Here is a 22,192-nt window from a genome sequence, read left to right as displayed (position 1 = left end):
CATAGCAGCCCACTGGGGAGTCTTCTGTTTGCTTTATTACCAGAAAATACTACTTTTGTTGTTGCAAGTGCCAGAGATATAGCTGTTCCTTTAAATTTAGAACAGTGAAAATAGATACATTTCCATTGTTCCAATGGAGCAAGAAAACAGTTTAAACTTCACAAACAATCAATCTACTCTGAGTATAGCAATTATTCTTACTGCCAGCAGAAGGATAATTTACTGCCACACAAAAGCTTGAAATGTTAAATGAGCTCTTGAAGAATACTGGTATATCTCCTCCAGATATTAACAGTAAGGATGTGATGCCAGCTTAAACTAGCAAAATAATGTGAGCACTCAGTCATTAACTCTTCCTTAACAATGCCAAAATGTTCAGATATTATGGAATAGATAGGATAAAGAGCACATGCATCTATCACTGACCAACATTGGGACAAGATTAAGTGAGAGCCTTAGGTTTGAGCTTTCTTCTTTGTGTTAGATTTTGTCACAACTTAAAATACAAAAACTTCACCTAATAAATATTTTAAGTCCCACTTTTCAAAACTACATTTAAAATTCTCTTCCAAATATATGATCTAATATAATATACGTCTTGGAGCTATCGTGTTGTGTATTCCTCAGGACCGATTGCTTCAGAAGATAGATAATGGATATATAGAGACTGTTGCATCTAGGACACTGATGTTGGGTCAAATCCAATCCACATCAGTGCTGACTGAAATTCATGATCACAGGTTGTTTGGTAGCCTCTACCAAATCTATCTAACATAAACCATACTGTGATCAAACTCCCACCTTGCAAATGCAACTACCGGGGTTTAGTTGGCAATCTTGCCAGATAATCAGCATAGGGACTGAACAAACCTCTCCCCTCTTGGGGTTTTCCTTTCGGTCCAGGGTGAAAGCAGACTAGTGAGGCAGTGTGGAGGAAGCTTGTACTGCAGTTTCCCATGCTGCATCTGGTCTGTGAACTAAGAACAGTTTTACATCTGTTGGGCTGACAGTTTCACACCTTTCATGAGCACTACATTAACTTTATGAAAGTATTTCAGAGCAATATATTAATTAGTCCTCAGACCCAATTATCTATTCTGTTTGAGTTACTAGGCTTAGGAATGTTTGGATGCCAAGGCAGTTTTATGCCAGATTTGCACCACCCTATATTTTGGGTTGTCTGTGGTCTGGGCCAAGGACAAGTTAGCAGCCACTGGGCTGAAGGAGCCATTGCAGCAAATAAGAATAACTGGAGTGGAGCAGTGTTTTGACCATGCTCCCTTCTCTTAGGGCTTGTCTTCACTGCAGAATTAACTTAGGGTATGTCTACACAGCAATAAAACACCTGCAGGTGGCCCATGTCAGCTGACTCAGGCTTGTGGTGTGGGGCTATAAAATTGCATTGTAGATATTTGGGCTTGACCTGGAGCCCAGGCTCTGGGACCCTCCCCTATTGCAGGTTTATAGTGCTGCTTATGCTCGGCCTGGTAATCTGACCATGGCAGTGTGGATGTAAGCTAATTGACCCGGGCATTGCTAGTCCTCCACTGCCTTCCTACAATTTCCCCTGGACTGTACTTTCTTGCTATCTACCAACTCTCGTCTTCTACACTGGAAGTTCCCTACCAGTCCACATATATTAGTTTGGTGTTTAAACACCACATTGCATGGGGATCTCTGTATCTACAACGTTTATACTATGCTTCCACAGCACTTGAACAGAAGAGATGGCATCCAGGAAATCATCTTCCCAGGTTGCTGCCAGCTGGCCAGATGCTGACATGAAGGTTCTGGTGGACCTCTGGTGTGAAGTCAGTAAGAGCAATGATTTGGGGAGATCTACACAAAATGTACAGTTCTATCTCCAAGAAGCTGGCAGAGGAAGGGACCTCAGTGCAGGGAGAAAATTAAATCTCCTAAGAACATGTACCAGAAGATCAAAGTCCAGAAGTCCTGGTCTGGCAACACCCCTAGAAAGTGTCTGTTCTACAAGAGGCTAGACTGGGTGCTCAAGTGAAGACTCCATGTGAGTTTAATGTTTGGAAAAAGAGGTCCCAGAGAAGCTGGAGCAGACACAGGGAGTATAGGAATTAGAGGGTGTGGAGCAGACACCAATGGCTTCAGAGCACAGCTACAGTGACCTCAGGCTGGAGTCCCAGGATCTCTTCAGGGAGGAGATGGAGGGATGGACTGGAAAGGACACAGTTAAGAAACCAGCATTGTAGTAGATGGGTAAGATGCAAGTTACTGCCTTTGTTATTTTTATGGGGGCTATTACAACACAAGGGGTCTGGCTTTGCTTGTTTATGACTACTCTCATTATTGTGATGGGGGATGTTACATGCTATGGGGTGGTCTTTTCATGCAAAGCTTCACTTGAGGCTGGAAGAACTTACATTTTCCATGCCCCTCTTTTCTCTTCCTGTCCTCCCATCCCCAGCCATGTGTGATCCAAGATGTATTCCATGAGAGGAAAAAAACATTTAAACAGGCAGTCAGTAATTTATTGTGGCACACGTTCCTGCATACATGCATAGAAGGGATTTTTAGTATAAGATGAGGAATGCCAGCAAATTCAATAAAGAGGTGGCACAAGCATCTGTTTGTCTGTCTGTCTGCTTTTCCTCATACAGGCCCTAGCATTAGAGCATTTTCAGAGGCAACCTAGATATTAAGTCTACTGCATGACTTCAGGGTTTAAATTAAATTAAATTAATTGGAAAGAGTTTCTTGCAACATCAGAAATTCTGAGTAGACCAAACCAAGCTGAAGCATCACACATGGTAAGAAGATGACATATTCAGGACATACTTAAAGGATGTCAGCAGCAAGACTTTCACATCAAGTGACAATATGGACACCACCTCGGAAGAGAAAAAGACAGTGACCTAGAGAAATATAGAGAATGAAGCCAAATCTATCACCATGATACTCAGAAACCTGAACAGACCAGCACAAGACTAAAATAAATGATGGAAATTTTTGGACAGCCTGTGTACCCAAAGGCGTAAGAGGATAAAAAATGAAGAAAGATGACTTGTGACAGTATTAAATCTGGTACTATTGGTCCAGGATCCTGCTGCCTCTGGGGGGAGAAAAGAGAGGAGGGATGAATGTGGGGTGTTGCAAAAACACATCTGTGGAGGTCCTGTTCTGCTGCATCCTAGTGCAACATCCAATTTATGTTGGCCTGGATTTTCTTACAGTCCTAGGTAATGATACAGGAGAACTCAAAGCCTGCTACTATTTCAAGAACATTTAGAGTCTTCACTTGTGGGCAATGTTCCTTCTAATTTGTTCCATCCATGTGCGGAATGAATTTTGTTATGTGCTGCACCAATAGCGAGGTAATGTGCAGATGTGTGCCACCACTGCAAAAAAAACCCTAGATATATGTTTTTAAAAAGTTCATAAGTATGGAAGAAAGAATATTAAAACAAGGGATAATTAACAAGGTGCTCTGCTTAAGATGTTTAGCTAATATGAAATCAAATAAAAAGAAAATTAACACTGCTCTTCGAGTACATGTATTTTATCATCCTTTCTAACAATTCAAGCTAGTAAACACACCAAAATGTGGCATACTGAAAACAGCTATATAAATAAAACAAAGTCGTGCTCGTTAAGTGAAAGCATAAAAAAAATGCACCAGAGGCCCAATTTAATAATCTACTCCTACCATAGACCACTAAATCTTCAGGAAAAGCTGCTCTCGAAAAATGAAGCATCTGCCAAAACACTAGCATGCTATGGACTTTTGCAGTTCAGTAAACTATCCCTCTTGTATGCATATTATCTGCACACATAGCTTAGCTTTAAGATGCTAAACAAATCTATGAGTCAACTGGAAATAGTCATGCTCTCAACGCAAATATTAATACAATATTTTAAGGCATTCACTCAGATTTATACAATTTCTCTGGGATGTCAACTCTTAATCTGATTAATACTGCACACACATAGAACTGTAAAAATAAGTAATAAAGCAACACAGATAGCAAGCAAAACCACAAACAAACAAGTGATAACATTGAAAATACGAAGCGAGTAAGACATCAAGTGGTGGGTTATGGGTATTTAAATGAGTGTTTAGGACCCACGCTGTGCAAGTGCAACAGAGCCCTATAGAAACAGGCGAAGTTAAAGTTCTCCTGGTTTCATATTGTGTGTGTCACCAACTCAAAAACTCAGAGAGAGAGGCGTGTATCTCCCCAGCCACTGCAACCCAGCCGTGGCCGGGGGAGGGGAGGCGACTGAGCTGTCTGGCCGCTGCAGCCCTTCAAGCCCGAAACTCCCCACTGCCCCCTCCACTACCACCTATTCCCCCCACACCACCAGCTTACATGTGCATCCTCCTCTCCAGGGTGCAGTCACCTAAGTAGTGGAGCCACACTTGCGCAGCTCCACTAATTAGATGCACGGCCCTTGCTGCCCTCTTGAGCGGCAGTCCAGGTGCGCGCACCTTAGAGGGAATGCAACTTGTGGGTACACCAAAGCAATAATTGTCTTGCAAACATCAATGATGGCAGCACTGATCATTGACTTGCCAACACTATACTGATTTATTAGCCACTAACCTGTAGCAATCTGGGATAACCAGCTTCCAGATGGTAATAGCAACCCACTTGTATAACTTCCCTCATTTCTATGTTCTGGGTCTGAAGGGCTGAGGCTGATTCCTCAGGTGGAAGTTCTGGGCCTGCTGCTGGTCATCCACATCTGCAGATGATGTAGATCCACCACTCCTCCAAACCAGCAGTCAGCATGGTGGGAATGCACAGCTATTAAAACACACATCAGCTGCCTTCACTCCGCCATGTCTGCAGTTTGCATGATCTCCTTAGCAAGGCTTGTTGCTGTCTTCTCAGGGTGACAAGCCCTGCCAAAATGTCCTCTACCATGTCTTATGCCCTGTATCTCCACCAAGTTTCTGAAATAGGAGTTGCATTAATGTCAATTTTTGGATCAGGTCATCAATCAGAACAGGATCTATGCCTTGACACTGGTTGGAACGGAGGCTGCAGACAGAAATTGTTAATGTGCCAAGCTGGAGGTGGTTTACTTACTGAACTGGTTGGTTAACACAAGTGCCCAAGAAGGACAGAGGAGTTCTCCCATAATATATTATGAAATAATTTATAGAGTGGTGCACCTTAGAGCTGCACTAAGAACCATGGGATGTGACCCCAGAAGTCCTAGTGCCTCAAAATGAATAGAGTCCACCGTGGACTCAGTTGAGTGGATACCCTTGAGTACAGCTTTGCAGTGTGGATGCTCAGAGTCATGTGCCAATCATCCATGTTAACACTAGAGTGAAGATATTAACCATGCCTTGGCACACTACTACAGTAGAGGTTGTGTGGGAGAGTGGCATAGAGCTGGCTATGCTGGCTCTATGCCATCGGGGGAAGGCCCTGTGGTGGATATGGAACTGCTATGTAATAATCTAGGAATACTGATCTGTGATAATTGTGTCAATATTGTATAAGACCTGGTCTGTGAGATAGTCACTGTTTAGTTATACTAGGTTATTGGGTTTCCTCTATGAATGGGTTGATCTAATGGGTGTTGGAAAACCAACCATGAAAGCAACACAATAGCTCTAGGTAAGCAGCCTCCTAACAAACCCTTGGGGAGCAATTCCAAGACAATGGCTGAGCTATTAGCAGTAAAGATACTATTTCCAGGTTTCAGCCCAAAGCTACACAGAAGGTTTGCCAAGGCTGGGAACCTATAGATCAAGGGGACAGTAAGTTGTTAAAAAGAGTCTCTGGACAGAGAGGGAGGGGAAGTTGTCAGAGAGCTATTCCTGGGGAGAACAGCTGGTCTGGGACACAGACAGATACTGTGGGAATGTGTGAAGTAGTTGGGTCCATCCCAAATTTCCAGGGGATGATAAGCATTAATGGAAGCTAGATACAGGACTACATCTTTCCATGAATTTGTACAGGACCTAGTATGTTGTGGGTACTATCATCATATAAATAGCAACATTGAAGGATTCTGTGAACTTTAATATAAGAATAAATGAAGCAAGATTATAGAAAACAAGACAATTTATATTAACTTTCACTGAGGAAACAACACAAATCTCAGATCCTTCTCCCAAGATATGCAGTCATAACACAAGGGCACACAAAAACCCACACAAAACTGGAGTGAAAACGAGTTTTTAGGCTCACCCCAAAGATGTACATCAGTGAATAACCTATGACAGAGTTTTTCAGACATGCAGAACATCAGTAGGAAAGGACCCTCTTAAGATTTTATGTCAGGATGCTCAGCTGTTCCATATTGCTGCCAGTCTCCGCTTTTTAGGCATCTATACAATTCCCATTGAAGTTGATGGAAAGACTTCAATGGGAGCTGAACCAGGCCTTTAGATGGGATAATATAGATAAGCGGCAGCTCAAAAAAGGCTGCACAACTTTTGTGGATGAGAGCTGTCTTCTAAGTGGTTTTAAATGTTTGTACCTTCATCACAGTAGGTGAAAAGTTGCTGATACCATGTTCACTTACAGAATTAGTGCTAAGCTATATACCTCTCATACAGTATAACTTTAGATATGCAGGGCCCAGGCAAATTAATTAGAGATACCTAAATACAAGATCAAGAAGTCTGAACATAGTCCTAAATGTACAACAATATAGGGAAATATTAAATGATTAATTGATGAAGAGCTTAACACCAACAACATTCCACGTACTGCAGTTAATATTTAATAGTTTTCAGTGGACTGGAAAATAAAGCATGAGAAGCAAGAACAAAATTAACAAGATGTGGATATGCTAGTGGGTAGGAAGTAGCAGATATTATCAACTGTTAATATTTGAATCACACAAGAGATGCTGTATGCTATATTCATTCAAGTTATTACAATTCATTGGCAGTAAATAAACTTTGAATTAGTCCAACAGCTTCAAAGAAGATTCGTAATGCTTTTAATCCTTCCATGCACAGGTTGAGATTCTCTCTCTCTTTAATAAACAAAAGTATAGTAACTGCAAGCTTATATGAATCCTATGAATAATTCAAGTCATGAAATAGCTTTAAAACTCTGAGTTCAAATTGATGCAAATTCCTATTGAAATCAATGGAAATTTTGTCTGAATAAGGAGTGCGGGATTAAGGCTTCAGTAAAGTAGTACTGAGGAAATGTATATGTCTAAACATTTCTTTCCAAGATGGCAATGAATTTGCAGGGGATTATTACAGTTCATGGGTGGTTAATTGGCTTGTTGCCTCATGCACCTGATGCAAGCAGTAATCTCCCAGAAATGCCCAGCCTTCAGTTTTGCTCAAGTGCTCAAAACCTGGATTACAATTGATTTAACCATTCTCTGTGGGATTATTAGGATTTTGCCTCATTGTTTTATTTACTACTAATAAAGCTATTTTTTCATAATGGTTCATACCAGGAAACAATTTAGTATGTGATAATACTCGTATGGGTTTTGTTGATCTTTCTTTCTTTACCAATATAATGGGAGTAGTCACTGTGAATAATAAACACAAAGAATGAGCTTCTCTTTGATGGTTGAGGTGAGGGATGTTTGGTTTTTGCAGTCATCATGAAAAGGAGTACAATAGATTGTCCTCTAGAGTAAGGGAGTAACAAGGGAAAGTGGTGCTTCCTTCCACCTCAAGAGTCTGAGAGACTCCAGGAAGCTGGAGAGGAAATTGTGGGCTTTGTGGTTGTTGAGAGGACTGCAAGGAGATTTTGGAGGGGGTTGAACTGTATATTTTGACAAGGGATTTTATGTTTCTGTGGCGCTTAGGAGATCACGGTGTATAGGTGACCTTGACAGCCTTACCTTGCTGGTCTCTATTAGGCCCTTTGATGGCTACCATTAAAGGTTGAGCAATATTGCCACAAATTGGGAATATTGATATCTGGGGAGGAGGAAGGAATCAATTGCTGTCCCTGTTGTAGTGGGCAAGGGAAGGCAAGGTAGGAGTATATCATTTGTTCGGTGGAGACCAGTTGTGCTGTGTTTAACATTAGTCCTGTCATCTCTGGGGGTAGGGTATTGGAGGACATAGCCCTAACCCTCATGATTTATGCTGTTCAATGTAAATAATCAAATTACTACCACCCCTAACCTGGAATATGAAAGATGTCTCTGATTTTGCTTGTATAACCAAGATGTGGCTGGATGACACTGCAGTATTGGTCAACAGATGGCTGAGGAAGAGATGCAGCAAGCTGACCAAAACTGACGTTAGGGGCAGGAGGTCTCCAGCTCAGCTGGATTGATTATGTCCATCTAGCATGTGATGGAGTTAGAATAAGACCAGTCTTGGTAAATACGCTGCAATCTTGCACATCCGAATCCCAAGCTGAGTTAATTTATGTTCCTCTCTGTGGTGGCTTTGGAGTCACCAAGACCAATTGTTCTGAATTCCCTCAATGTCCAGGTGGATGACAACTCTTTAGAACTGGCTCAGGAGTTCATGGCTACCCTGGAAACCAGTGGACTGTCCCAAGTGACTACTGCCTTGACAGATATTTGGTCACACTGTGGATGTTGTGATTGGGCTGAAGTTGGAGGAGAGAAGGATGGAGATGATACCTTTGTCATGGACTGGTCAATACCTCCTGCATTTTAATGTCCAGGCAAACCTCCCCTGCTGGAGCAGATAACTTATTTGACTGGTTCGCCCTCAGGGGCTAGTGTAATCAAAATAGTTTCAGCTCTTTGATGACAACTACTCCAGCACTGCCAAACCCAAAAGTTCAAAAATCATGAGTCTGTGCATGACACTGGCTCAAATACCATGAGATTTTCATTGTAGATCACATTCGTTTTGGTCTGTGTTTTTGCTTTTTGAACTTCCCCTCTGATGCCAGTGTGTATGTGTGTTTGACAGTTACAGAGTTGCCAGTTCTCCCAAATTTATGCAGTCCAGTGATTTTGACCCCCGCTGCAGGAGGACTGCGTGATGGTGTGGAGCTTCCAGCTTCACCCCAACCCCCCAGATTTTAGTTAATTAATTCTGTCCCCCACTAGCCCTACATCTGCCTCATCCAAGCAATTAATTATGCAGTCCCCAGCCACATCAATTTTGGTTCCCTAGTCCCACATCTGCTCCCTGTCCTCTAATTCTCCTGCCTCTCCAGGGGTTCTTCATTCTCCTCTCCCAGGCAGGGGAGGGGCAGAAAAGGACATCTCTGTAGCTACCTCTAGGGTAGCAGCTCCAGAGGTTCTTCACTCCCTTGCCCCATCTTCCTCTTCCCAGACGTGGTGTTGCAGGGATGGAGAGGGGACGGATGAGCAGAGGGCAGCCATTTTTTCACAGGAAGGGAAAAGGAAGGAGGGAACAGAGCCACTCTGAACTGCTGGACTCTTTTTGCTTCCTCTTTCCCCCTCTCCTCCTGTGAGAATGGTGTTGTCTGCTCGCTCTGCTCCCTCTTCTACTTAAAACCTCCTCTGGGCTTCTGAGGGCTGGGGACAAGCTCTTTCTGCCTCCTTCAGCAACTGTCATTGGCTGCTGTTCCCAGGAAGATGAGCAAGTGGGGAAGTTAGCCAGTGAAAGAGATTTTTATCTGGGCAGGACTAGAAATCATGTGAGGGCTGGAACTTCTTGTGTCATTCCAACACTGGCTCCAGCAGGGGCCAAAATCATGTTTCAGACAGAATATACATATCTTGATTATGAGAACCATTACACTGTGGAATAGTCTCCAAAAATAAATGGTGGAAGGCCCAACCCTGAAGACATTTTAAACTATGCTGGTCAAAAGTACTTGAAATTTTAGTGTACCTTGCATTGGCAAGTAATGGTTTAAATACCCAACCAGTAGTTTTCATCTCTAATTTCTGTGATTCTATATTCTTTAAGTCACAACATTCTGATGTGTTATTTAAGTAAGTGGATTTTCTTTTATAATTCTAAATGTTAGCAGGCTGTGTTTATAAAATACATAATTCTCTAATATGGGGATTCTACAGTGAGGGGGGAATTCTAATTCTCTCTCTTTGTAGAATACTAGAAATTGCAATTTTGTCAATGCAAGGTAATACTGTAAAATGTGTATCTTACTTCAAGAGGAATAGTACACTTGCAAGCAGCAAGGTTTTTTTTTAGAGCTGCATTCTTGACAAATTAATTATTGAAAAAGATTCAAAATGTTAATGGAAAAAGAGAAGAACTAGAACTAGAAGTGTTGTAGCTGCTGTGTGTGATGCAAGGGAAGGGATACAGAAAATAAAGAGGCACATGAGGTATGTGTAACTAAAAAGTGAAAGCAGAGAAATGGAATGTGGTGGAGAGCAAAGGCGTTTGAGTTTCATTCAGCTACCTATCTATCCAGTTAACTATCACTGATTAATGATAGCTGAAAAAGGCTCAGAGAGATACTAGTCTGACCTCTCAACTACACCTCTACCCCTATATAACGCTGTCCTTGGGAGCCAAAAAATCTTATCGCGTTATAGGTGAAACTGCGTTATATCGAATTTGCTTTGATCCACCGGAGTGCACAGCCCCCCCCCCCCACACACCCCAGAGCGCTGCTTTACCGCGTTAAATCTGAATTCGTGTTATATTGGGTCGCGTTATATCGGGGTAGAGGTGTATTAACATTTCTCCCCCCTGCCATCGGATGTAGTGGATGTGAGATTTCCCCTGCATACATAAATGAAATGAAGACCCTGGGAACCTATTCACACTATCTTAGATTTTCTTTAATGCCCATCTCCACAATAGCCAAGTAGTGATCACCTCTCTGTGACCTCATTCTTAACACAGCATTTTTCCAGTGGATATGATGTAAGCTACTAGTCATAACTGAAAAAATAAAGTGTTCTAGCAGCTTCAGAACCCCAATTTCAAGATAAATGTAAAGCTTAGCAATATGGGATGCAGCAGTTTTACTACATGCACTTCATGCAGGTACAGGGAAACCTGTAGATGTCCAGTATAGGAGAAAAGTCAAAACCAATCACAGCTAATAGGAGAGCTGAAAAGGAAATAGATAGGATAAATGACACCTGACAGCTTCACTTATTGGTGATGCTGTTTTGGGGTTGGGTGCGGCTGCTTTAACAGGATCTGTTCCACAGCCCGTCAAAATCAATGGAAAACCTCCCATTGGCTCCACTGGGCTTTGGATCAGGCCTAAAATGTAGCCAGAGAAACTTTTCCACATGTCCTCTTGAGCAGGGGTGCTGGAGCAATATTTATAGTGGAGGTGCTGAGAGTCATTGAACCAAACTGTAAACCCTATAGATCAGTGGTGGGCAACCTGCGGCCCGTGGGCTGTATGCGGCCTGTCAGGGTAATCCACTGATGGGCCATGAGACAGTTTGTTTACATTGACCGTCCACAGGCATGGCCGCCCACAGCTCCCAGTGGCCACAGTTCGCTGTTTCCAGCCAATGGGAGCTGCGGGAAGCCACAGGTTGCCCACCATTGCTGTAGAGGATGGAAACTACTTCAAGCCAGGGGGTGTGGCAGCACCCCCAACACCCCTACTTCCAGCTCCTATGCTCTTGAGCAGCTTCACTTTCACCTAATAGTTTTGTAATTCACTGTGTAAGAAACAAAACTAAACCTCATCCTGCATGGGAATTAAATTGAGATATCTTAGTTAAAGTGAAATTTTGTGCTTATTAATTAAAACTATAGTTTTTATCACCCACTGGCTTAAGTTCATGTTGACTTTGGTATTATGTGAAACAGCTGATTTAACCTTCAAATGAGCTAATGAATTGTATTGTTGGCATAAACTGTCAGTTCTTCAGGGTGTTTGAATTTAATTTGACCAGTTGAAAACATTTCATTTTTGTTTGAGAACTTCAGGAATAGAAGAAAAGGCTTCAAGAAGGGAGATAAGGACATTTAGAAACACTGAACACAATGTAACCGAGCCTCAAATATAAAACAGAGAGCAAGGAGCATATTGAAGGACAAAGGAAAATGATTAAAAGCTTTTGGAGCTTGACTTATGAATGGAGAAGGAAGACTTCAGGCAATGGGAAAGTAAAATAAAATAGATCTTTGAGCTAAAGGAAAAGAAAGCAGTAGACTGAAAAGAAGGTAAAACATAACTGTTTTATTTAACAGTATTGAGAGAAAATATTTGGGTTTTAGAAAGAGTGTATGAATAGCTAATTTACTGGAAGTAACCCAGCCTAATGTACTCAACAGCATTACTCAGAATGGCACCCTGAAGAAATACTTACTCAATAAACCCTGATATATGCTACATCCTTTTATGTCTATGCTGCATAAGTCACTGATACTCAAATTTGTTACAGTTTTGTACCACCTCAAAATGGCATGTTAACTGAAAACCTATTAGAGTATTGTAAAATGATGCTGAAAAGTTGTAAAAATGTTGTTTTATGCACCCATAAGTGCTCAGATAGTTAAACCTGGGACAATGCTTTAACAGTTAGTTACAAAAAATTATGGCCCATTTAAGAAATGATGAAAGTGGGAGTTCTGAAGACTGTAAACATAAATGGTTGAAGAGAGAGTCATAGTGATTAAATACTATGATCATCTAGTCTAAGCTGCTGCATACCACAGGCCCAAAAAACAAATAAAATAGATGAAGAGTTAGGCTCCAATCTTGTAAACACATACATATGTGCTTAATTTTAATACCATTGAAGCCAATGGTGCTACTTACACACTTAAAGTTAAGTAAATATTTAAAGTGTTGCAGAATTGGGGCCTTAAATAATTTACATTATTACACATACCATTTTGTTTTGCTATTTTAATCCTGCCTTTTAATAAGTTATTGCAACAGTAAAGAGGATAGGTAGAAGGTGATTCTAGAGACAAAGAGTACCTGAAAATCAAAGAAAATCCAGAGGAATGTGTTATATGTCAAGTGTCAGGTGTGACTTCTGACATTTTCAAATGCAACCAAATGAATCACTTTGGTGTTTTCATCTATACAATATATTACTTGTTACTTCAGGGGAGATCTCTAAACAGGCTTTAGTTTCTGCTGGCTACTTGGATAAAAATAGTAGATGATTAATAAGTCCTGTTTTTCTGATGTGGAGGAGTAATTTCTGAATAGGCCATCAGAAAATGTGAGTAAATATGAAGAATGCCATATAAATGCTTGCAACCATAACATCTTGGCCTATAATCTCATCAGGCCTCAGGAGATAAAGAAGGATGGCCTGGTGGATACTTGGATTGGAGAACATCAAGAAAAATCAAGGGTACTGCAAAAAAGTAATGGTGATGATTCAGTGGAGGTACTTCTCTGTGACTCTGTACCCATACAGCATGACCTTAGGAGCACTGTGCTGTTGAAGGTGCCATCTTTCAGATGAGTCATTATACTGAGACCCTTACTAAACTGGGTAGAAAATGGAAAAAATCATAATTTTTGTTGAAACTTTGTTTTGATGAAAATTCTCCAACTAGCTCTAGACCATTAGAGATTGCCCTTTTTTGAATGTGTAACCCACACACCTCCTGGGTGTGGTGTTCTGTCCCATCTAGTGGCACCAAGACCACTTAGAGAGAGAGATTAATGAGTTTGCTTTACAGCCTTAGCTAACAGCCAGTTAGCTTTTAGCGTATGCGGTAAAGGCTCATGCGCTAAGCTCAAGAGGCCCCAGAGGTCCAATCCTACCTGCCGACGACTGGGTCTGTCGGCGTTACATATGGTTTAAGGGGTTTAGTGTTAATGTCCTGGCCAAATTTCAATTCAGGTAATTGCATTCTGTCTACCTAAATTTACCTGTAGTTTCAATTGGATAGAGTATTCTTCTCTTTGTGCCCTAAACTATTATGTAATGTTGCTGTGCATTGTGAAACCTCTGATATGTTCCACCCCATGTGTGCCTGCATTTCACTGGTGAAATTATCCTGTAAATATGAATACCGGTACACATGTTATTGCATGATGCTCTTTGGGCATAATCCTATACCCACTGAAGTCAATGGCAAAACTTCCCACTGACTTCAGGGGTGCAGTAACTGACTCTATGTGATGAAAAGGCACTTTATAAATGAGTCTTATAATTTTATAAATGTGAATTTATAGAGGCATGACGTGTAAAATACTACAAAAATTTACAATCTGTGCTACTACAATTTATGTTCTGTATGTAATATTTGTCTGTTATGTCTTATGCTGTATTCAGGATGGAACATGAGGCTACTCAGCTGGAAAATCAGCATGTACATAGTGTGTATGAAAGCACAGCCTCCTATTTTAATGACCTGCAAAGCAAAGCATGGCCTCGTGTTCGTCAGTTTCTGTTGGAGCAAAAGCCTGGCAGTCTCATTGCTGATATAGGTAAGTTACTGTATTTATTGAATGAAAAATCATATGTCATCATTTGTTTTACACATTATGTTTATCATACTTGTCCTTGAAATCTAGTGTGTTGGGATATTCTTAACAGCATATGAGGTAATACAGTCCCCAAAAATCAAATTGAGAGGAATGTCTACCCTTTACCAAAATGCATATTGTTAGTTTTCTAAAACAGCGTGAAGTTCACCTTTTCTGTATTTCAAACTTAATGGAACAAATCATTATACAAAAAATTGCCCTTCGGCCTTTCCCAAACTGAGGAAAACCAGGGGCAGATGTAGCCTCCCAATTCAATATGTGTGGGGCTGAGGGCTCCAAGGAAGGAATGGGGATGTCAGAGAGGGCCCAGGCTTGTGAATTGTAACCCTCCCCAGAGGGAGGCTGTGCCCAGTCCTGCCTCTCCCTGATCTCGAGCCCCACTGCTGGTGGGAGCAGTATTGCTGGCCCCCACCCCTGCTCATACCTCCAGGCTTTCTGCCTGGCAGGTCACCTCAGGCTCAGTGCAATGATGCCAGTGGGAGTAGGGAGTCATTCCCTACACTATTGATAGCGGGAACAAAGCCTGAATGGTGCTGTGATGTTGTGCTCCAGGTTACAATACCCCTGACAGTGAAGGCACGTGCCTAGCAAATGAGCATAATAATACCCCTGAGCCTGGCCTGATGTCCTCAGAGTACTTCTATGTATATTTTAATCAAGCCAGGGTTTATGACGCCTAAAAGATCCAGGCCTTGTGTAGAGTTTAGGGTTTTATTTTGTTTTGCCTTGTGCCAGCACAATTTTCAGTTATAATGAAAGCTTTTCACTTTGCAAAAGCTTGAAACTAAACCTGTGGACACTTTTTACTTTGCTCTAGTATCTCCTGGACATCATGCCATCCAAAGAGGATGCCCTGTACATTAGGCTAGAGAGTCAGGTCCAGATTCTCAAAGGTAGTTAGGCACCAGTGGGAGTTAGGTGACTAACTACATTAGAGGATCTGGCATCAGTGCCACACAAATGCACCATTTAAGGTACTAAGAATATAGTTTCTAGATGAACAGGTCAGTATTTCTGTCTATCCTGAGCATATTTATAAGCAATTCACCTGGTGTGAGTTCTCTGAGATGCATAACTAATCAATAGTGTCAGGCAAAACTGGGAAAGGAGTTAGTGGTGGAGTTCACTTTTTTTTAAACTGGTCCTAATCACAGAGATCTCAGAGTACTTTTATGTATTCATTTTTTTTCTTCTTTTAAATATTTGAGTGCTTTTGAGAGTAGATATGTTGATTGAAAGCCTAGAATGGTGAAATCCTCTTTATTTAACAGGACATTTTTTGTTAAAAAACTTTTTTTGTTTGTTTTACACGTAGCATACTAATGATAATAGGATGGGATGCCCCTTGGTCCATGATCCTCATATTGTTCCTTCATCAGGATAACTTACTCAGCCTTTGACCTTGTAATTTGTTTACATAGGAATTGATTATTGCTTCTGTCACATGGTGGCTGGTCCTTCTAAAGGGAGATAGGTCTCAGCCCACCTGTGACTCAGCTATTTACTTCCCCAAGTGGAGAGTATGAATCGAGGTATATGACAGGTAGTCATGTGACTGAACCAGGCCTCTGAGGGGGTAGAAACACAGAGACCTGTGAATAGCCAAGAGGGATGGCAGAGTAAAGTTGCAGGAAGAGAGTCTCTCCTGCAGTGATCCCAGAGGAAGGGAGTTGTGGCTGGGTAGAAAGACCCAGCTGGAAGTTTTGTTTTTCCCTTGGGGAGAGACAAAGAAGGGAGGGCAGGCCTTGTGTTTTTTCCAGTGCCTTAGAGAGCAGTAAGAGACAGTACCTCAGGGAGGCGGGGCAGGGAGGTGGGGGGCTGTGCCTTGCTTAAGACTTCTTGGGTTTGTTTTGGAACTTTGTTAAGAAAATCAGACCCCAAGAAGGACTCTTACTAGACTTGTGAAAGCCTCTTTTTAAGTTTATTGAGGAACCAAGGGGTAAAATGAGGCAGGGCACTGCAGAGCCATCCCAGCCATGAGGGGTGCATGTGAGGTGGCCGACAGTACTATAGCTTCATAAAAGGGAACTGCCCACTTATTGCCTTATTACTAAATACTATTACAAATTAATACCATGTATATACAGTATCCTGGGGCGCTAGAGGGGTTAGCAATATTAAGTTTCATTCTGTGAACTGCTGAATTCATTTAGATGGAATAAAGGGCCCAAAGAGTCAAAGGTATTAACATGACCCTGTCACTGTCTAACATTAAACAGTGTTAAAAAAGGTCCATGGTTTGGTGCATATATAGAGACCTCAGCCTGTTTAGTACGATGGCAAACATACTATAAAATTCATGCCAAAGGTTAGAAACATACCAATAAAAACACACAAAAGGAAAAGAAACAAAACAAGGCAAAAAACATTGAAACTGAAATTGAGTGATGATGCAAAACAAACTTTAAACCTATCAAATGCTCTTTTAAAGAGGGTGAATATAGGGTTAGAGTCTCTTACTCTGCCAAACAGTCCTTCTTGGTGGGGAAGGAAGAGTTAGTTCTGTTGTTCAAATCTTAGTTGGGAATGATAGTCACTGTCCCACTTTCAAAAAAACTGACAGACACAAGGGGGAATATAGCTTTTGTTGAGGTTCTTAGGATATAGGGTGACTGCTCAGTCACTGATAGATGCATTGGGCTGGTTGATCAGCCATGACCGCTGTTGTTCTGTATGCTGGCTCGCCTTTCTGATCAGGGACATCATCTCAGCTTCACTGGTCCTTCTCAGGCTGAGCAGAGCTGGATTGGCCATCTCATCTTGGCATGCTGATGCTGTGCAATACAGTTGATTTCAGGGTCAGGCGAAAAGCCGAGAGAGAGAGAGGTAGGACAGGAGGAAGATAATGGGGGACGGAAAGGGACACATGAGGGAGGGGAGACAGAGTGGGATCTCTATTATTATGTATTAGGCTGGGATCCTCACTGATGAAGTGATGATAGTCCACCTTCCTCGTAGACTATTAAGGTCTGATGTCATGGCAACAATCCTGCTGCTGCACCTGCTGTGATGGTAAAAGTTCCTTTTTCTCCCTCAAGCCTCTGTTTAAGGGCAATGGATAGATTGGGCCGTCCTCTAATTCTTTTGCCCAACAATGAGGCCTAATTTCCGAAGCACCAATTTTGGTCCATTGATTTCCTGTCCCTTATTCCTATTTTTTACCAGTCATAATCTTAACAAAGTAGTTGACTGGTATCAGTAAACATTTTCTGTTTAAAGTAATTCAGTCTTTCTGTCTCCTTCTTACATCTTTTCTTAAACAATTTTATGTAACAGGTCATTATAGCAATTCATGAACCTACACTTACTTTTCACTAGTCAGGCTCACAATTATTACAACAGAAGCATTTGTTGGTAGCACAACAGTATTTTTGGTCCCCTTATTCCAGAGTATGCATTGAGATTATAAAAACTCTTCTGCAAAAACTACTTTTCAATTAACTGAATTAAAACATTTTAATCAATATACACACAACTTACATTTTAATCGAGTGTTCATGCTACTAACATAATCAATTATACTTTTGTTCTGATTTAACAACTCCCACTCTCTTATTAACATGCATATCTTAATTTTTCATCTCATATTTTCTTTGAACTGCTTTAATATATTAGTCTCTTTCATTTCTCTTGAGCATTATTCTTAGGAATAATGCTGGATTTTTGCTCTAGCAATATGATGTTTTTTACCACTTTGAGTGTTCTGCTGTTCTCTCACAGTTACTGTGCTGTCTTTGTAGATAATGTTGCACATTATCAGCAATGAAAGCAGCAGGGCTGCAAGCTGCAGTGCTGTTTCTAAAGATAACTCAGGCCTTTAAATTTAATTACTAAGAATAAAATGGTTCTCTTTGCCTAGCTATTCCCCTGCCTCTAGGGTGTAAACTTTCAGATACTATTCTCTACCACTGACCCATAACTGTGCTGAATGTTTCTTAATCTAATTTTGAAAAGTGCCTGTAATGCATATGGTATTGAAGAGCACTCTGGAATATTTCAGTTTAGAACAGCACTGATCCTTAAATATTTCTAAACATACTTCCAGGTAGAAGACACATTCTATAGATGCCAGTTACACATACAAATGTGAAGTTGTAACTGATTAAAACAATAACAGAAAGGGGATGTGCCTGTAACACTGAAATAGTTCTTCGTTGCATAGAAACCATTGAACTTCGGTCATTTTCAAGTCTGTGTTTGGAGGTTAAAATTGTCCTCTCTCGTCTGTGCTGCAGATCCGTATTCCGGGCAAACCCTGCCCTCTCCTCTGCAACCACAGAGATCTCACTGGTAGTAGAACTGTTGCACAACATGCAGGGCAATATTCCTAGGTTCCTGGAAGGTGGCACATATGGCATGGAGCTTACTCAACAATGGCTACAGGGTGGAGATCAGGGACAGGGCTGAAGGAGCCACGGCTTCATTGATCCTCCTGTTTGCTCCCTCACTCCTCTTGAAGGGGCTGCATTAGGGATGTGTGCAGTAGCAGCTGCGCTGAAGAGTAGTCCATGGCTTGTTGAGGGAGGATTCCTTTCTCCTCTACCTCCCCAGCCCATCCAAAGAGAAATCCATTGCACAGTCTAGTTTTTAGACTGTATGGGAGGAATTGGGTGTAGTTGCATGTGCAGTATTTCCATTGACATCAGAAGAAACTTTGCATCCTGAATAAATATATACATTGTGGATTGAAGAGGAGAATTTTGGCCTTTAATTTTGTTCATGATTTATTGATGATCTGTACCACTGTGCCATGAATTTACAAAGCTTTCATGTTGCTGTTGTAGATACCGTTCCATGTCTGATGATGTGAATATATAATTTTACAGAGACAAAATGATTTCAGTGGGAATGAAGCAGGATCATTGCATTTTCTAGGATAGTTTTAAAATTAAAAGATTTACAAGAGTATTTTGGCACAAAATGCTTTCACTTTTCCATGAGGGATGAGAGGTGGGGTGAAGGAATTTCATAATAGGTTGCTTCCTGTGTAATGAAGTTTATTGTTTTGTAGGATGTGGGACTGGAAAGTATCTCAATATCAACAGTCAGGTGTTTAATCTGGGCTGTGATTACTGTGAACCTTTGATAAATATTGCAAGGAAGAAAGGCTGTGAAGTCTCGGTATGTGACAACCTTAATCTTCCCCTTAGGGATCAGTGCTTCAATGCAATCATCTCCATCGGAGGTAAGAGAATACAGTAGAATGTTTGTTCAGTTCCAAAATAAACATGAAATATTTTGGATCATTTTTTCAGTTGGTTCTTACATCTCATTGTCATGGTTATTTTTAAACCACGCAGCTATCTTTTAAATCTTATAAAAGTTTCATGATAGGAAACCTGAGAATGAAAATGTATTCAGTTTAATTTCATAACAATGACATTGACTAGGGAAGTACCTAGTCTTTTTTTGTGGCCTTGTACAATGCTAGGAAAAAAGGTTTGTTTTTAATGTGTCTTAACTAATGTGTGTTAAAATCCTAGTGTAAGCAAGTCAAGTTGTAGTTTTAAAACATGTAGCTAGTCAAGGCAAACTCTTTCCTGGACTCCCCGGGTCTACCTTGAGCAACAACATGTCAAATCTACAACTCACCTTAACTAGCATGTGTTAAGAATATACATTTCTGATGGAAAGTGATTCTATCAAAGTTTTCTGACTAGCTGTAGGTAAGACACATTGGTAGGAAAGTATGGAGAAGGTTTGTACTGTTATTACCTTCTGCTGTACTTGTTCTGTGGCTAGATGGAGGATTTAGGTTTCCAGCAATGTCAGTTGAAATCTTTCATGGGCACTAAATTAACTGAAGATTATTTTAAAAAATAAATAATGTAACAGTAGCAATATTTAAGCTGAAATGCCTTTCCTTCCTTCACAGTGATTCACCATTTCTCAACTAAACAAAGAAGAATCAAAGCAATAAAAGAAATGGCAAGGGTGTTGGTACCTGGAGGTCAGATCATGATTTATGTTTGGGCCATGGAACAAAAAAATCGTCGCTTTGAAAAACAAGACGTATTTGTTCCATGGAATAGAGACTTGTGCTCCCGGCTTCTTTCAGAATCAAATCAGTCTGGACATAAGAGTGATCTTGAACATACTGTAAAAAAACACCCACAGCAACTAGTAGGCTCTGAATGCAGCTACCCAATTAATCTTAAACAGGAACTTGATACAAAAAGTTCCCACAGTACAGACCATTGCTTAGCCAAAACCTGCTGCATGAAAATGTCTGAAGAAGAAGAAAATCGATTCTATAGTGCTCTAGGGAAATCATTTCGTTCATGGTTTTTCTCCAGATCCCTTGATGAATCAACCTTAAGAAAGAAAACTGAGAAGATGAAATCTCTGAAGAATGTAGGAGGATGGGCAAACAGTACCATATCTATTCAACCATCAAGACACTGCAGTTTAGACTTAGGTCACTGTGGGCCATTGTTAAAAGAGCAAAGTTTAGATGATGATGAAGTGTTTCTAGAAAATGCATCTGTCAAAAAACCACAATGGATGACAGCCTCAGGTGTAATAAGGGATTTAAATGGAGAACACCATGGAGTAGTTCAGAGCAAGAATGAAGAAACATCTTTTCTGAGTGGTCCTGTGGAAGACAGGGACAACAACTGTACTTATAGTAGAGATGAAGATGGTAAGTCTACTGCTAGCAAACTCTTTCAAAGAACTTCAACAACTGACTCCACTGATTCTATTTTGGATGAAGCAATGGCTGTTGAGGACCAGGTTGTTGACATATTGGATACAAAAGCCTTCATGCGTTATTATCATGTTTTTCGGGAAGGAGAGCTATGCTGTCTACTGGAAGAGAATGTGCCTGAGCTTCATATTATTAGTTCTTGCTATGATCATGGAAACTGGTGCATTATTGCAGAGAAAATAGCAAAATAACTGCAAACTGAACAAATAAAACAAAACTTTGAAAATTGAAAACTTTGAACACTGCTCCTTGAAGGTGTTCTGTGGTGGTGTTGTAATTGTGCAATATAAAATGGAATTTGAGTCTCCTGTAGTTGTGTTCCATCCATTTCTGATTTTACTTTGTATTTATCTATAAATACTGTATATAAGAATGTAAGAGGCAAACAACAATACTTATGTTTTGTCAAAGATAGGCTTTTAAGAGTTTTACATTGCTTTTAGCAAATGATTCAGTTTTTAAATGTACTTCTGTATTGAAAAATAAACAAAACATTTTTATAAGATAAGGATCAGGGCATCTTTTATGAGAAATATTTGCCCAGTTTGAACTTAAAGCTTGGTAATGCAAACACTTAAGCATGTGTGTTAACTTTACTCAGTAGGGTCCTGATTCAGCAGTCCACGCTTCTTCAGCAAATAACTTAAGGACATGCTTAACTTTAAACATGTGCCTAAGTCCCAATTTGGATACATGCTTTAAGTTAAGCACATGTTTAAATACTTTGATGAATTGTGGTCTTCAGGATGGGCTACTCATAGGCATAAATGTTTGCATGATCAAGCCATGAGTATTCTGTGCTTTGTGCTTAGCATTCTGGAGCAAATGGAACAGCTGCATTTGTTCAAGATTTTGGTCTTTTTTTTTTTAAACAGTCTAGTTCAGGCGTTCTCAAACTTCATTGCACCGCGACCGCCTTCTGACAATAAAAATTACTACACGACCAGAGGGCGGACCGAAGCCTGAGCTCGCCCGATCCCTGCCACCTTGGGTTTGGGGGCCAAAGCCCCACTGCCATGGGGTGGGTGGGAGGGAAGCCAAAGCCCAAGGGCAGCAGCCCCAGGCAGGGGGCCTGTAATCTCAGCCCCACTGCCTCAGGCTTTGGCCCCAGACAGTGGGGCTCGGGCTTTGGCTTCAGCCCCTG

The 22,192-nt window shown here is 40.9% G+C and overlaps 1 protein-coding gene across 5 annotated transcripts in view; it reads left to right on the top strand.

Annotated features, from left to right (window-relative positions):
- Positions 1 to 21,551, top strand: part of TRMT9B (tRNA methyltransferase 9B (putative)) — a 41,649-nt gene extending 20,098 nt beyond the window's left edge. Inside the window, exons 1-5 of one of the 5 annotated variants that reach the window (XM_034772475.1) lie at positions 11,418 to 12,043; positions 13,125 to 13,191; positions 14,125 to 14,279; positions 19,351 to 19,524; positions 20,215 to 21,551. In XM_034772475.1, coding sequence (XP_034628366.1) covers positions 13,145 to 13,191; positions 14,125 to 14,279; positions 19,351 to 19,524; positions 20,215 to 21,239 — 1,401 coding nt within the window. In that variant the 5' untranslated portion in view covers positions 11,418 to 12,043; positions 13,125 to 13,144 and the 3' untranslated portion in view covers positions 21,240 to 21,551. Of the gene's footprint in view, positions 1 to 11,417; positions 12,044 to 12,656; positions 13,228 to 14,124; positions 14,280 to 19,350; positions 19,525 to 20,214 lie in introns of those variants that run through there. The other 4 variants (XM_034772474.1, XM_034772473.1, XM_034772476.1 and 1 more) reach the window with 4 other exon arrangements.
- Positions 21,552 to 22,192: the final 641 nt, after the last annotated feature.

This window comes from Trachemys scripta, chromosome 5 (assembly GCF_013100865.1).
Source record: "Trachemys scripta elegans isolate TJP31775 chromosome 5, CAS_Tse_1.0, whole genome shotgun sequence".
Classification (NCBI taxonomy): domain Eukaryota; kingdom Metazoa; phylum Chordata; order Testudines; family Emydidae; genus Trachemys; species Trachemys scripta.
This window is presented reverse-complemented; position numbering and strand designations above follow the sequence as displayed.